The following is a 16,994-nucleotide window of genomic DNA, read 5'->3' on the forward strand; positions in this document are numbered from 1 at the left end:
TTATTGAATATCATGTACAAATCTGTGAGAACAAGACAAAAGTACCATCATAATAGTTGACTCAAGGAGTGCCAAAGAGAATGAAAAGTGCAGAGAATACAAATTCTGAACCACCATACCTCCCTTCCAGGCAACATACTCAACAGGAAGAATTACAAGAAATTCTGTTGCCATATATTGTGGTTAAAGTAGACTCAGTGCAACAGTTAAAATTCTCACAAATTTTTAGTCTGGCTACTGTAAATTATTAATCAGTTACCATTTCATTATAACATGACTGAGAATCTGTATTATTTCATCATCCTGCAATGCACTTTATCACATAAAATTGCAAATACTTCAAATCATGTTAAGTTAACTGAATTAGAAACATGACTGACTTCGAGTTATGTTTTAATACATTACACATGTTTTAATATTTATTACTGACTGGAAATAATATAGAAAAATAAGACTTCTTATATTTGTTACATGCATAAAAATTTGCACACTGTAATGTGATGTCACAGCAAGACACTACTCAATGCCACAATTTTATTACATTGTGTTGTTCCAAAAGCTTTACCAATAACTTAAGACACACTATAGTCTCTCTTACAGTAGAACAGTGAATTATAACATACATCAAACAATTATAGTGTAATTTTAATTTTTTTCAAATCAGTATTGTAATTAAATAGTTTCTTACTAAAAGCATACAGTGAGAATGTTAACAGTGAATAGTTCGAGCACTAATTTCAGTCATCGTTTTAAGTCATATGCTCTTGACGCCTAGTGAAGGAAACTAGCACATGGCTGTGCTCAGTAACAGTTGAAGTTTGTAAAAGTTTTTCCTCATTATGTATATACTGATTTGATATGTTGTTTCCTCCTATGAATAGTTGACTGTTGTGACAGGGCAAGGATCTCATCAGTCAAAGATGCTGACACATTAACTACCACTGAGGTTCAAACGGATACCAATCAATATCTACAAGTAAGTTAAAATTTAATTCTGGTCCATAGCAGTTACATGAATTGAAGGTAATGATGGTTATCAATCTCATTTCAGATACACTTTCTCGTCTAAACAAGAGATCTTTCAGCTATAAATACATATATAAAAAAAAACAAGTCAAATTTAATATATATATATATATATATATATATATATATATATATATATATATATATATATATATATAAGTTTAAGATATACAACATACTGAGCCAGTTATGTTGAAAATGGCTTACACAAAATACTGAAGTGCAACTTTCTCACTGAATGTAATGGATGTAAAAACATGGTGACTGGGGAAAGTTCTAAAACACATTACTTGTTCCAGTTTCTGTTATAATGCTATGAATAAAGATATATATAAGAACAGTCACAAATTCAGTTATCCCATTACAACTTCAATCTATTTTCAGTTGTGACTAACTGATACTGATTCTCAATTCACCACTTTTCTAAGACAAAATAGCACACAATAGTGTGGAGAAATTCTTCCTTTACTCCACTGTCGGTTTATTCAGTCAATGAACTGAAAGCAATGATGAACTATATTATACTTATGCACTACTGTTACAAACTGTGATTAACTGTAGGAATTTACATGAACAATAAAACATCAGTTAACATAAAAGTCATTTCAAGCTGGATTTAAAAAAATCTCAACATTAAATGATAATGTCACCTGTTACCAAACATCAGGTTAAAACAGTTGTACTTTGTGATAACATTCAGTTGAAAGGATCTGTTTATTGTATTATTGCAGTTTATCTTACATTGAGCAGAGGACGAATGTAATACCAGGAATTGGACATTCTTCATTTGTGCAGTAAGTCGATGCCTGCGCCTGGAAATATTGTCTTACATAAGAACATGTAAACTAAACAAATCTGTTGGTGACACATTTAAAAAGCACAGAGACTGATGTAGTAAATCAACTGGTATCTAGGAGTGTCTCTCCCCTTAATGCTGTTCTTATTCTCAAATATAGTTAATGGAAACAGGACAACACACACACTCTTCAGTGGCTCCTTCTGAAGTATATGTTTTGTCAAATATACTTTCAAGGCAGGGAAAAGAAAATTCATAGCCAGCTGAATTACGGGATTAAAACTCTGAGCAGGACAACCACTCCTGGTCTAGCAAATGACTAATTTTTTATTCACAAAAAGCTGATGGGTATTCAGTTTCTAAATGTAGGTTTCAGCAGGTTGCTGCCATCATCTTATTCTTTCAGTTTTTAATATGTTAATTCTGGAACCATTACTCTGAATATTATGTATAAAGAGAGCATATTTAAAACTTTGACAGGCATCAACATCTACAGCACGATTATCATTTTCATAAATATTGCTTTTTAACATGTTCTGATACTCTTTTATCTTAATTGGAATAGGAAACTTCTTTGAATTTCTTTCCTTGCCCCTTATATTACAACTAAATTAAGAGATTTGCTCAGAGCTTTTTGTGTTTATATTATCATAAAAATTAGTATAAGTTCCCCAAACCATTGCAGTTCTGCCTTTTGTAAGCTTGGTAAGTTTATGTTAAGCGTTGATTAAGTTTAAGAATTTGAAACAAAAATTGCAATTTTATTAAGTAGCTTCTATAAATTATTGCTCTCAAATTTTATAAGGTTTCTTCCCGAACTTTCAAATCAAATCCTTGTTCACAACGCAGAAATACTTTCTACCTGGAAGCTAAAATATCTTAGCCCATGCTGGCTGCAAAACACACACATTAAAAAAAATTGTGATTGCTCATTTTTTTGGAGACCAATAGGTTGTAGATCTGACATGTATAAGCAAAATTAAGTTGTTTTTGAGAATTCAACTCAGTGTTAAATAGATTCTGTGTCGCGATCTTTGGCCTCAACTCCTTCAAATGGAGAATCACAGTGACAAATACTTTTGTTTCACAATTACAAGTGAGTTACAGAGAGTATTCTGTTTTAGTTAGACATATGACTGATGGGTACTAGCATCTCAAACGTGTAAACTCTCACACCAATGGAAATAACACACATTTTTAACAAGAAGCAGCAACTTTTTCATCTCTTCTCTTAACTCTAAGGTATCAATTTCCTTCAAAAAATCTTTGCTAAGCTAAAATGGAGATAGTGATTGGTGATTCCATAGTAATTTTGGGTAATATCTCGATAACAAAGTAAAGATACAGATATTTCTGTGAGAGCACTTATTTAACAGAAGTATTTAATTGAAAAGGAAAGTGCAAACTATTGACCCATAAGTACATGCAAGTGGTCTATGAGACTAAGGATAATATTTTCACATTAATACAATGTCTGACAATTGCTTCCAAGAAGCTGTCTTCTGAGTACTTTTAAGTGAGCATAACAGGAGTCATTTGGTATGGTACACATGGTATTTTAGCAATAGCACTTCCAGACTGCTTACAACAAACAGCTCTAAGGTATCATGGGCATGGGCATGCATTGGTGTCAGTTTGTTGTTAGCTCTGCTTAGGTTATTCCTGAGCACATATGAACATACTATTGGCTCTGGTGTCAGAACAGACATCATCTTGCTTGGTTCCTTGTTCTAATATCCTGTAAGTCTTATAACTGCAGCAAGAATTTGGTGGCTGGTTAAAGAAGTGATGGCTGAAAGTGAAGCTGATGATTATGAAGGTGGAGAATTCGATTTTGAAGAAATACAGGACCCAGAATGTAAAAATGATTCTGAGACACTGAATGAGGAGCATCAGATGATGAAACAGGAGACAGCGATTACAGTGCAGATAGTGGAGTGTTTGTCAGTAAAGACCAAACAGTATGCACGCCACGTGCTCCACCAAAGGACCCATGTACATGTTCTCATAACATCTTATCTAATTTGCTTGTGAAACGTGCTACAAATCCACTACAGTGGTGGGAAATGTTTTCTGATGAACAAATTATGTACATACTGGTTAAGCGTACTAATAAGCACTTTCAAACTATCCAGAGGAACTTTTCTAGGGTGACAGATTCCCAAACAATTGATAAAGGTGAAATGTAGGCTTTACTGAGATTACTGTACTTCCCTGGTGTAATGCGTGACCACATATACAAGATTTATGGCGAACAGATGGCACAGGACTTAAAATATTTCACATCAACATGGGCATAAACAGATGTTTTCTCCTTCAGTGCATTACTTGTTGAAAACCCTCAGAAGGCTGATACAGTTGCTGAATACATGACAGATGAAGAAACACCTTATGCATTCCATGGAAGGTGCAGAATCCATAAATACATGCCAATAAGCCAAACAAGTAAAGAATACAGATTTTTGCAGCAGTGAAGGGTACAATGTCTTATGCATCTGACATGGAGATGTATGTTGGACAACAGCCTGAAGGCCATACAAACAGGACAGAAGGCCAACTGAACTTTTTCAGTGACTCTGCTGAATTATCATGACTACAGGGCACAACATAGCTTGTGACAATTATTTCACAAGTTACAAGTTAGCAAACACACTGATGACACACAAGACTACCATCATTGGTCCTCTGAAGAAGAAGAATAGGAGAGCAAGTCCCCTTGGGATTTAATAACACTAAAACAGACAAGAAAAGTCATTTGTTTGGATATCAGGAAAATTGCACCTTAGTCTCTCTTATGTGTTAAAGCAAAATAGAGTGGTGTTACTTCTGTCTATGATGCATCACGATGCAAATATTAGTGAAAATACATGGAGATGTATCACAGTCTATAACCTTACTAAGGGTGGAGCTGACATGATAATGAAAGAATGCAACATATAATGTAGCTAGAAAAACAACAAACATGAAAGCCATGGTTGCATTTTATTACATGAACACAGCTGTGATAAATGCTGCTACTATTTTCAATATACATAAGAAAGGTCGACTGAGAAGAAAAGAATTCTTATTGTAGCTCCCTTTTGCACCTCTGTAAGTGCATTTTCACTAAAGGGGAATATCTAAAACCTTGCCAAAAAGACAACTGAGAGAAATGGAGAGCTCTGAGGTGTGAAAAGTTCTGAAAAATCAACCGCGAGCCCATGAGGACATTGTGTGGACTGCAAAAACAAGAACAGAAAAACTAGACATGTTGGGAAAACCACAATAAATATATTTGCCTTTACCACTGTGTTACCGTATGCCAAGACTGTACTGACAAAATGTACCATTGAATACGTGCATTACTTTGATAGCAGCTCATTTTTATGAATCTCCATTTTGCATAAATGCTTTTGACCAAAATATATTTTTTTTTCTTTTAAATGGATATAGTAAAGTGGCTGGTAATGATACAACTTCATTTATTAACACTTCCCTGCATTATAATGTAAAATAAAACCAATGGAATCTGTAAGGGTCTGAGAGAGCACTAGCCTGTACTTACAAAGTACCATGCGCGTGCACTGCTGGGTTAAACAATGGATTAAACGTGTTTCTCTAAATTTGAGCTATAAGAACTACATTTTTTTCTATTGGGTGTATAAAGTAAAACGAACTTTTAACTTTCTTCTCTATTGTTCTTAGCTTAACTTCACTAATCCTACATTTCGTATATTTTTCCATTCTGAACATTCAATCTCTATGGAAAATCATTCAGTATTATTTACACGGGAGGGAGGGAGGGGAGGGAGGGAGGGAGGGAGGGAGGGAGGGAGGGAGGGGAGGGGAAAAAATATGCCACTTAGTGACTCAGTGAGTCATGATTATCAAAAATTAATCCCAACCTTTTCCTAGTATTTTCTGTGCAGCCTTTATCAGAGGAGTTAATGTAGTAAGTTCCATGCAGTTTCTCAAGAATGGATGTCTCAGAAGCTCATCAGCTGTGGCACGTTTGTCAACGTCTACTTGTAGGCAGCAGTCTAAGAAATCCTAGAACACACATTTCATCATCATATAATCAGAAACAACTTCCAATACAAGGTAATGTAACACAAGCATGATATAAACAAGATCGTGAGTGGCCAAGAAAGCTGACACACTGTTCAAGATTTCAAATTACTTTTTATAAATGCAAACAGTAAAGCAGTACTAGTCAGTTGTTAAAAAACTAAGTACTGTGACTAAAGAATACAGGGTGTCCACGAAGGAATGTCCCACTTTAAATGATATATAGTGACAGTTTCATTTAGAGTATTTTTCATAAATTAATCTTAAAACTGAGAGTAACTTAGTGTTTGTCACAAATGGTCAACAACTCTGGAGTAATGGAAGCAATAGTCTATTCCTTTTTGTGTCTCAACTCTGGCAATTCATTAGGTAGTGGTAGAATGCAGACACAATCTTTCATAAAGCCCTAAAGGAAAAATATCACATGGCATGAGGTCAGTTGGAAAGAGCTCTGTTGTACTGAACTTTATGACTAATCCAACAGTCAGGAACTTCGACAAAGATATGCCAATGGGGAGCAGCTCAATCTTGTTGCCAAATAAAGTCTTCATGGTCATCTCTTACTAGGGAAACAGTCCTCCTTGCAACATATCCACATAAGCCACCCCAACAATATACACATCCCATCCTCATTACAGTGGTTTTAGCAAGGATAAAAAATTGTCCTAAGCCTGATGTCACAGCAAGCCCAGAAAATTAATTTTGGGAAATCTCTTTGATACTGTGCAAATCCATAAAGCTGTTCTGACTCCCAGACACGAATATTGTGGGTATTCGTAGAAGTAAACCTGTGAGGATGGGTTGAGAGTTGTGCTTGGGTAGCACTTTCCCGATAAAGGCAATGGTCCCGCAAATAGTTTTAATCTACCAGGAAGTTTCATTATGAGAATTTATCTTTCCACTGACAAGGGACTGCCAAATAAAAAACATGACAGATCGATGAAAGTAAGTAAACTTTATTATTTGGAAAGTAATCACCACGACTGTTAATACATTTTATCCCACTGCGAGACAAGACGACCAGTGCTCTTGTGTAATGATTGTACCTACACGTGCACCACTTCGTCTGAAGAAATTGATGGCCATGAATATCTTTCTGTATGGAGAATTTGTAAGGGCTTCACACTGAAACTTATGCAGCTAATTCTAAACAACCTAGGCACCATGTTGGTGGGTCCACATGTTGCCAATGTTGCTTAGAGTAAGGCACATACAGTCCTGATCTCTCCCCATGTGACTTCCATATTTTTGGAGTCCTAAAGAGACATTTGTGGCTGTTGATTTGCTACCGAAGAAGTGGTGTACACCTGTGTACAATCAAGGTTCCTTAGGCAACCACAAATATTTTACCATGAAGTTATTGGCCTGTCTCACAGTGGGATAAATATATCAATAGTTATGGCAATTGGTTTTGAAATTATCAAAAGTTACGGCAATTGGTTTTGAAATAACTAACATTTTACTTACTTTTTTCCTATCCGTCTCATTTGATTAACCCTTACAGACAAAAAGTTGTCTCGTCGCTGAACACCACATGCTCAAGAAAGTCATCTTCTTGGGAAGTTATAACATACAACATAGTTATCTGGCTTTAAAGCACATACCAACTGTAACCAGTATGGACATGGGTAAACTTTTTCTTAAAACCTTTCACATGGTCGTCTTTGGCAACTGAACTTCAAGATTTGCTTTTGGAACAGACTTCTTAGAACTGTGAAGGAAATATGCTTTGACAAAAGTCAACATTCTTTTCAGATTTTTCGGTGCCCCAAACTTTTCCATTTATGCATTGATCTGGCCATCTCAAATTGACTATACAATCAGCAGATGTTTTTGCCACATGGGGGATCACAATTAAACTTTAAACAAAATGCACACTGAACTGAAATTACAGATTCAGTCTTAGCAACATCCAGAACACAAAACGATTTCAACTCAGACGTCATCATTTTGCATATGTGGTGCTGCAGCTGGAAAAACAAGACAGTACTCATGCATGTGGTTTTATAAACATGTTTGAGTTACTCTTTAGTTGTGACCTTGAACAAACACAAAACACTTTTAGTTCAAAATGGTTCAAATGGCTCTGAGCACTATGCGACTTAACTTCTGAGGTCATCAGTCACCTAGAACTTAGAACTAATTAAACCTAACTAACCTAAGGACATCACACACATCCATGCCCGAGGCAGGATTCGAACTTGCGACCGTAGCGGTCGCTCGGTTCCAGACTGTAGCGCCTAGAACCGCACGGCCACTCCGGCAGTCTAAACACTTTTAGTTGATACTATTCAAATTTGTAACTAGGACATTCTTTTACGAACACCCTGTAGATTCTCTACTCACAAGTAACTCATTCTCCTGTATCTTCCACCATGTTAACTGATGTGTCATTCATTTTTGAAACTCCACCAAAATACAAATTAACTGTATATGTTCAAACACTGAGTATGAATAAGGAACCAACACAACAAATAAAATGAATGTGGAAAGTACAAAACTACAAGTAGGATTGAAAAATCACTAATCAGCACCTTTGAGACAAATAATATTCTACTTACTTGCAATGATACACTAAGTCAATGTTGTTGATCTCCCTACTGTGTCAGCTAAGACTTGGGCACTGTGTTGCCTTTAACAGAAATTTTTAATAACCTATGCAAACAATTTGAGCATGTCTAACTCTAAATAACACTGTGTAACCTAATGCAGAAATGACAGAATCATCTAAAAGTGGTAGTGTAGAGGGCCTCACCTTGAATTCTGGAGATAATTTCTCCCAACGAGGTATAGCTGGCCTTCCATTCGCTGCTATCAGATACAATGCTCTAAGTGGGGTTTCTTTTAAATAGGGTGGCTCTCCTTCAATCATTTCAATAGCCATAATACCAAGCGACCATATATCAACTTTCTTACCATACTGCTTTCTCGTCACAACCTGCAAAAAGCAAATATTAATTGGTGAAACACAAACGCCCACACACACACCAGATCAGTACTTACAAATTTAATGCAAGAGGTTATGTGGAGTACTGCCTGCGTAACACAAAAGAGGTGTTTGCATTAACTATTTTTGATAATTTACTTCAACATTACCTGGAGAGAGAGAAAAAAACGTATCATCATACACTCCACAAGCAAAACAATACATTGATAATGATTTTATTTGAAGACAATTACACTTTCTCCTTTTTTATTTTATTGTTCATAATACCTCGAGTAACAGGTAATTTTACAGCACTTATTATAAATGCTCTAAGAGAATTATTTAATCTACTGATGGATGTGACAATAACAACAAATTTTGTGATTATGTCTGTGTAATGCAAGGCAGAGTACAATGATAAATGTAAAAAAGTTTCAGATATAAAAATACTTCAGATATGACTACAATATAGGGGTTACAAAAAGGAAAGAACATACACAAAACACAAGCAACTGCTCAATAGTCCAACTCCACAGCTGTCCAGTTAACATATTTTACTTCACACTAAGGTTGGCAGTTCAATCCTTTGACCTGCCAAGTATAGTGTAGCACGACTGAAATGGGGCTCATACAGTTTCATCTACATCTACATTTACATCTACATTTATACTCCGCAAGCCACCCAACGGTGTGTGGCGGAGTTTCCAGACAATAACTCAGAAATTAAAACAGTCATGAAGGTGAGAGGGGACAGAGTGGACGGGGAGAGAGGGGACAGAGTGGACAGGGAGAGGGGGGACAGAGGGGACAGAGTGGATGGGGAGAGAGTGGAGAGGAGAGAAGGGCGGGAGAGAGAGGAGAGGAGGGGAGAGGGGAGAAGAGGAGAGAGGGGAGGGAGAGAGGGGAAGAGGAAGAGTGGAGGTGGATGGGGAGTGGGAGGGGGGAGAGTGGAGGTGGAGGGGAGGGAGGGGAGGGAGAGCAGTGTTGTGTGAGGGGGGAGAGGGGGAGGGGAGTGGTGTGTGAGGGGAGAGAGGGGGGAGGGGAGTGGTGTGTGAGGGGAGAGAGGGGGGAGGGGAGTGGTGTGTGAGGGGAGAGAGGGGGAGGGGAGGGGAGTGGTGTGTGAGGGGAGAGAGGGGGAGGGGAGTGGTGTGTGAGGGGACAGAGGGGGAGGGGAGTGGTGTGGTGTGTGAGGGGACAGAGGGGGAGGGGAGTGGTGTGGTGTGTGAGGGGACAGAGGGGGAGGGGAGTGGTGTGGTGTGTGAGGGGAGAGAGGGAGAGGGGAGGGGAGTGGTGTGTGAGGGGGGAGAGGGAGAGGGGAGGGGAGTGGTGTGTGAGGGGGGAGAGGGGAGGGGAGTGGTGTGTGAGGGGGGAGAGGGGAGGGGAGTGGTGTGTGAGGGGGGAGGGGGGAGGGGAGTGGTGTGTGAGGGGGAGGGGAGACAGAGTGGGAGGGGAGGGGGATACCTTTCCTCATGTCTGAAATGAGCAATACATTTCTCACAATCAGTATCAGCTATCCCAACCTTATTCCAGTAACCTCAGTCTACAACATACCTCCTCTCCAGGTCTGTATACATTGGGACCATTTTTATCCACTTTCTGAATTTTTTCACAAATATTGGTCTCTATTTTTTAAACTTTGTTGCAAGATATAAATTAATTATGTATGCGTTCGGCACAGTATCAGAAAAATCTAGAACTATTTTCAATAAAACAGTTTTTTAACTTACTTCTGGTGCCATCCAGTATGGTGTACCAACCAATGTCTGTCTCTTTTCATCTCCAACAATGTTGGCACAGAAACCAAAATCTGTGACTTTTACTGCACCATTCATTCCTAGAAGAACGTTGTCAGATTTAATATCTCGATGGATGATGCCCTGTAAAGTGTTGGACAAGGAGATGAAATATTTCATGCCAGTGACAGAACTTAAATAATTTAGGAGTTAAAGTAACAACTGACTGAATATCAGAAGCATTGAGTTGCTGACATGTACACAAAACAGAATGGACACTTTCCTAGCTTTTGAATGAATCCTTTTACAAGCTAGACTAACTGACCGTAAAAACTCTCCTCTCTGGGTGCCACCACTTGTTTCACAATGACCATCTAATTTTCAGATTCCACCACTCCTTATACCTCACCAACCTGATACTATAGAAACAATCCCCATAGCACATACATCCCAGAATTACCTCTGCTCTCTCCACAAGATGCTGTTACTGCGCAATCCCAACTACCTATTCCAATTTTCTAAATTGGAAGTCTTGTCTTCCAACACTTGGATGAGCACTCCAAACACCAACTCAAAAAATTATCAAATTTATTTATATTGTACTCTTACTCTGAGCACCTCTACCCATCAACACCCGTCCTCAACCATTCTACCCCAGTGAAGCATCTCACATCAACTTCAACCCTTATAGAACCTGGATCCTACCTTGCTGACCTTTACCATCTGCCACATCCTCCAAAACTACACCCCTCCCTCCAACAACACCCAAGTCAGGACGTAAACAAACCCAAAAGACTGTTGTTGACCTATCCAACTAAAACTCCGACCATACAGAAGATTCATTCCTATCTGAGGGCTTCACCTTCAGCCCCCTCACCCAAGTTTAACCATACTGGACTCATCAAAGACCTGTTCACCTTTTCCAGAGTCCTACAACTGACACACTTCTTTGCTACCAATTTCTCCAACCAAAGACAATCTACTCCCAATGCCTAACTTTGCCTCTCCCAGTACACACAATCACCCAACCATGGCCTGCGCCCTCCCTCATTTAACCATCTCCTAATTACCTTCCAGAAATTCATTACCTCCAACTTTGCCTCACCATCTTTCCCCAGGACCCTTTTCAAGAACACAAACTTCTCAACAGAAGATATAACAGCCATCTGCAACCTCAAGACATACCCTGATTTAACTGCCCTCCCTGAAGACATGGCTCCACCACTGTCATTGTAAATCACAGCCCTGCCACACTGAACCCTTCCCAGAAGTACAGTATAACCTCCAATCCCTACTCAAATCCTTAGGTCAATCTAAGAATCTTTCCTCTGAATCCATCTCCCTCCTAACTCCAACAACACCCCCCCCCCCCCCCCCCCCCCCACACACACACACAGTTTCTTTCTACATGCTTCTTAAAATCTGCCAACAATCATGGATGCCCCAATGTAGCTGTTTACTGTGCTCTCCCTGAAAGAATCTCTGTTCTTCCTCATGCATTCCTATCTCATACACTTGCTACCTGCCTCCTTGCCAGCAGCCACCATTCCCCAGCCCTCTCTCACACTCACAGCCTCTTTTTACCTCACTCCCACTTCCCAAATCTTTCCTCTCCTTATTGACTCTACCTGACACTACCCCACAATCCCAGTCAACCTGCCAGACTGCAATCCTGGCACTGTGTATTCAACTGACATTAACTGTACAGTTGGTACTTTACTCCTAAATTATTTGAATACAGAACCATTAATTGTTTTAAAAATTATACTTTACATAGGATACACACTCATATATTGTGCAGCTTACAGCATGACATCTCCTCAGAAAATTATTACAGTTAAAGAGAGAGGCCAAGATGATGATAGCCAAAAGTTAAAGTCAAGAAACTGCAGTCTCTTTCAGGTAATCAGCAGAAATAATATGTTCTGAAAACATTCACTGTTGTCGACAACTGTGAAGGATAACATTTCAACTACATAATACATGCACAAAATTAAAGAAAACACTTATAATGGGAAAGGGTAACAAAAGGAGTTACTTGTGATATTTCAACGAAAGGAAAATTCAATATCCTTATCATCTCAGGCAGGGGTGTTATCTTTATAGTCTTGAATGTTATTGAATTTAGCATATGTTAAAATTCAGCAGTAAGTATGAAACGTATTTTTTTTTGTTTCCTTAAAAAAAAAAACCTGTCTCGAGATACAGGCCTCCAACGATGACACTGCAAACACCATTTTTAAGATGCAAATTTCGGATTTTTTTTAAAAATTCTGTATATCTGTAACAGAGATAGATATTTTGTTAGAGTTTTTTTTTATTTTAAAGAAAATTAGTTAATGCTTCCTATAGTATCCTCCGTTTGGATATATCTGCCAAAGTTCTTTTACCTGTCACCTTTAGAATTTTTTTTATAATTTATAGAAAAAAAATTTTTTTTTCAAAAATGCCAATCCAGCAAAGTTAGATTTTGTTTCTGTTGATTAGTACCATGTAGTACCATATTCTCTGTAAAAGAGAGCTTCCACTTTTACATTGGACAGGTTTTACTTTAAAAAATCATTTTTTTTAACTTTCAAGGATAATGTATGTCTTCACTGAAGTTGTTTCTTACTAATTTCTTTGTTACAATGTTTATTTCTATTGTTTTTGTTGCAGTTATTTCTTTTCACATTCATTGTTGCAGATACTTCTTACACTTTATTGTACTTTCTTGTCAGTTTCTTTGTCATGGTTGTTCATTCCAGGTTTCTGAATTGTAGTTGTTCAGTGCTAATTTGTTTACTGAAGAGGCTTCTAAGGAATCTGAGACCATCCAGCGAGTTCTGTGTTTTCGTGAGGAATTTCCCACTTGACACAGTTGCAGTGTGTTTTGTGAAAAGGACTGTTTGAAATGTCTTCTGACTGGGGCCACAGTAGGGTGAAGTGTGCTGACTATTTGCATATCCATAAAAGTGTGATATATAAGACAAACAAAGAAACAGACTTTGTTCAGGTTGGGAACAAGTGTTCTCACTTGAAGACTCTGTCTCAAAGTGAAGATGTTGCCAGTGACGACTTTTTGTGTCCTAAATGTTTAGACAGAATAACAACAATGATGCAGATGATGCAGATTTTGCATTCATAGAGGAAGAATTAAATACCCTGAATCAGTCAGCTGTTAAGAAACCGTGCTCAGTGAAGTCAAATCATAAGCTCTATGCATCAAGAAAGGGCAGATACATTACTAAAGCTATGGATGAATACACTCTCAAAACTGGCCACACCCTTCAAAGCAGTAATTCCATCTTCAGAAGGAAATGAACTACAGCACTGTTGTACCTCTTGCCAGGAATTTTTCACAAATATCAATTTGGCTGTTGAATATTCTGCATCGTAAAGCGAAAAGGTGCAAGTTTTAACTGTAATTCCAGAGACATTTCCAAACAAAACAATTTTGAACCATGTTCCATCAGCATCAAAGTACATGGTAGGCAAAGCAAGAAATGTGAGGCCTGTAAAAGGAGTCTTTGGAAGACCAGATCCCTATTATGTTCATCCTGTAGAAGCAGCTCAACTTCAAATAGTGCAGTCATTTTATCTAGAAGATAAATGGGACTGTTCTCACCAGAGTGCCAACAAAAAAGACACTATAACTGCTATAACTGTAACAACTGAAGGCCAAAAGTTGTGAAAGTGAAGAGGTACATGACTCGCAGTATTGAAGAAACTTTCGCAATTTATAAGAGCAAATATACAACTTCATATATTGGAAGATCAAAATTTTATACACTACGACCTAAGTGGGTAGTTCCACACCCACCTAGAGATGTCTGTTTATGTGTGTACTGCATGAATTTTGAAGAAGTAGCTCTGAAGAACTTACTGGTGACATATGACACCTTGGTTGGGCGTGTGAAGTCATTAGTAATCTGTGACAAAGCGAAAGACTTGTTTGTTTCAACAATATGGTGACTGCCCTGGAAAGGGAAGACTGTCTTTACAGACACTTGGCCTGGAAGACGTAGCAGGTAACTCTGCGGACATTACATATGTGACATGGGAAGAAAATAAACTAATTAAGAAAACTGTTTCCTTTGACAGTTTCATTAATGAACTTGATAAATGGTCAGTAAAAGCAGTAACACATCAACATCTAAAGAAATTGCAACAACACATTGCACGAGTGAAAGGGTGTATACAGGATGAAGAACTATGTTTAGTGCTTCACTGTGATTTTGTTAAGAACCGGTCTTCAATTCTCCCACAAGAAGTACAAGGGTATCATTGGAGTAATGACCAGGTTTCAATTTTTACAGGAGTGACACATTTTCAAAACAAGACCACAAGTGCTGCAGTTGTAAGTGATGACACAGGACATGACTCAGCACATGCTTTGTTAGCAATGTGCAAAATTCTTCAGCTGCAAACAGGGGCAGAGAAGATCATCATCATTTCTGGTAGAGCTCCTAGTCATTTTAAAAACTGTTATACCAGCTGTTTGAATTGAGTAGGTCGCTTGTGCCAACTGACTGGGTATACGGTACTACTGGTCATGGGGAGGGGCCTTGTGATGGTGTAGGAGGCCTGCTGAAGCTCGATGCTACAAAACAATCTTCCCAGACCAAATACAGCTGTGATTCAGAATGCTAAGGATTTTATGAGAGTTGGTGAAATCTTACACACCCACAACCCTCGTCTTTTGTCCAAAGAGGAAATCGAAGAATTCCGTGAGCAGAAAAAAAGAAGAATGGTCCAAACAAACGACCCCTGTGAAAGGAATTCAGAAGGCACATTTTTGGACTCAAAGTTAGGGGCGAACTCACATTGCACGCACTTTAAAGAGCAAGAAAGAAGAAATGTTATTAATTTGGCCAACACCTCAGAAACAGTAGGATAATTTTCAGATTCACAACCTGAGAAGGGGGATGTTTGTGGCGTGAGTGTAGGACTGTGACTGGTGGATTGCAGAGATTATAGACACCAGTCATGAGTTAAATGAAACTGTAATGAACTTTATGCTACCACATGGACAAGGTGCTGGATATGGGTTTCCAACTGAATGACTGCATCAACGCCATCGGTACTCACTTCCTGTTCACAAAGTTTTGAAGATTGATAATATTCTTCTCGGGTGTGCAGCCGGATCATAGCATCATCTCGACACAATATTTCAGCGGTCCAACTGGCCGCCATTTTCAGGTGAGAGTGCTGGTACACGATCTTGCCGAAACTGACTTCTCAGCACAAGCAGCAGACCCTATATAGGCCACAGGGGATCTTGTACACACTGGGCTTCCTCAAACCCAAGTCATCCTTAACTGAGCCAAGAAGCGCTCTAATCTTGGCTGGCGGACGAAAAATAGTTTTGATATGATATCTTTTAAGAATTCTTCCTATTTTCAAGGAAATGCTCCCAGCAAAAGGTAAAAAAGCCACTGATTTGCAGGTACCTTCTGGAGGTTCAGGCGAAGGTCCAAACTGGAAAGCACGACGGATCAGTTTATGTGTATAGCCATTCTGCTTGAATACAACCTTGAGATGATCTACTTCTTGTGTCAAGCTTTCTCCATCTGAAACGGCATAAGCTCTTCTCGCCAACGTCTGCAGGACCCCCGTACATTGGAATGATGGATGACAGCTAGAAGCATACAGGTAATGTTCCGTGTGTGTAGTGTTCCATCATCCTTTCTGCACACCAGAATATCCAGAAACAGAAGCTTTCCATCACTTTCCACCTTCATGATAAACTTGATGCTAGGATGCAGGGAATTAAAATGATCTAGGAGGCAGTCAAGAGCTTCTCTCCCACGAGGCCACGCCACACCATAAACGTATCGTCAACATACCTCTAGAAACAGGTTGGTTTTAAAGACGCCGTCTTCAGTGCCAAGTCCTCAAAATCCTCCATAAAAAGATTGACGACTATTGGGGACAATGGGCTTCTCCTAGCCACTCCGTCAGTCTGTTCAAAATATTTGTCATTGAATAAAAAGTATGTCAACATCAGCACATGGTGGCAAAGCTTGGTTGTCTCCTCATCCAGTTTCTCACCAATTACTTGCAAGGATTCTTCTAGAGGTACCTGGGTAAAAAGCGACACAACATCAAAACTCACAAGCAAATCACAGGGACTAAGAAACAGGGACTTCAATCTCTGAATAAACACCATAGAATTGGGAATATGATGTTCACATTTGCCGACGTGAGGGCCAATAGCAGATGCTAAATATTTGGCTAGATTGTAGGAAGGAGCCCCCAAATTACTCACAACCAAGCTTTTCCACCTGAAAGTAGAAGCGCTCTTTTTCAGGGAATGTAGAACTATATGGTACTAATCAACAGAAAAAAAAAATATACGATTTGTCATTTTTTAAAAAAAGTTTTCCCATAAATTATAAAAAAGTTCAGACTGCTACAGTAAAAGAACTTTGACAGGTAAGTCCAAATGGAGGATTTCTTTGTAATCATAAAGCAATTACCTTTC

The 16,994-nt window shown here is 38.6% G+C and overlaps 1 protein-coding gene across 2 annotated transcripts in view; it reads right to left on the reverse strand.

The window, feature by feature from the left end:
• Positions 1-1,214: 1,214 nt before the first annotated feature.
• Positions 1,215-16,994, reverse strand: part of LOC124555424 (serine/threonine-protein kinase Pak) — a 129,871-nt gene continuing 114,091 nt past the window's right edge. For both annotated transcript variants that reach the window (XM_047129328.1, XM_047129327.1), the window contains exons 8-11: positions 10,523-10,672; positions 8,625-8,807; positions 5,707-5,851; positions 1,215-1,838 (exon numbers count right to left, since the gene is read on the reverse strand). In XM_047129328.1, coding sequence (XP_046985284.1) covers positions 1,810-1,838; positions 5,707-5,851; positions 8,625-8,807; positions 10,523-10,672 — 507 coding nt within the window. In that variant the 3' untranslated portion in view covers positions 1,215-1,809. The remainder of the gene's footprint in view (positions 1,839-5,706; positions 5,852-8,624; positions 8,808-10,522; positions 10,673-16,994) is intronic.

Source organism: Schistocerca americana, chromosome X (genome assembly GCF_021461395.2).
Source record: "Schistocerca americana isolate TAMUIC-IGC-003095 chromosome X, iqSchAmer2.1, whole genome shotgun sequence".
Lineage (NCBI taxonomy): Eukaryota > Metazoa > Arthropoda > Insecta > Orthoptera > Acrididae > Schistocerca > Schistocerca americana.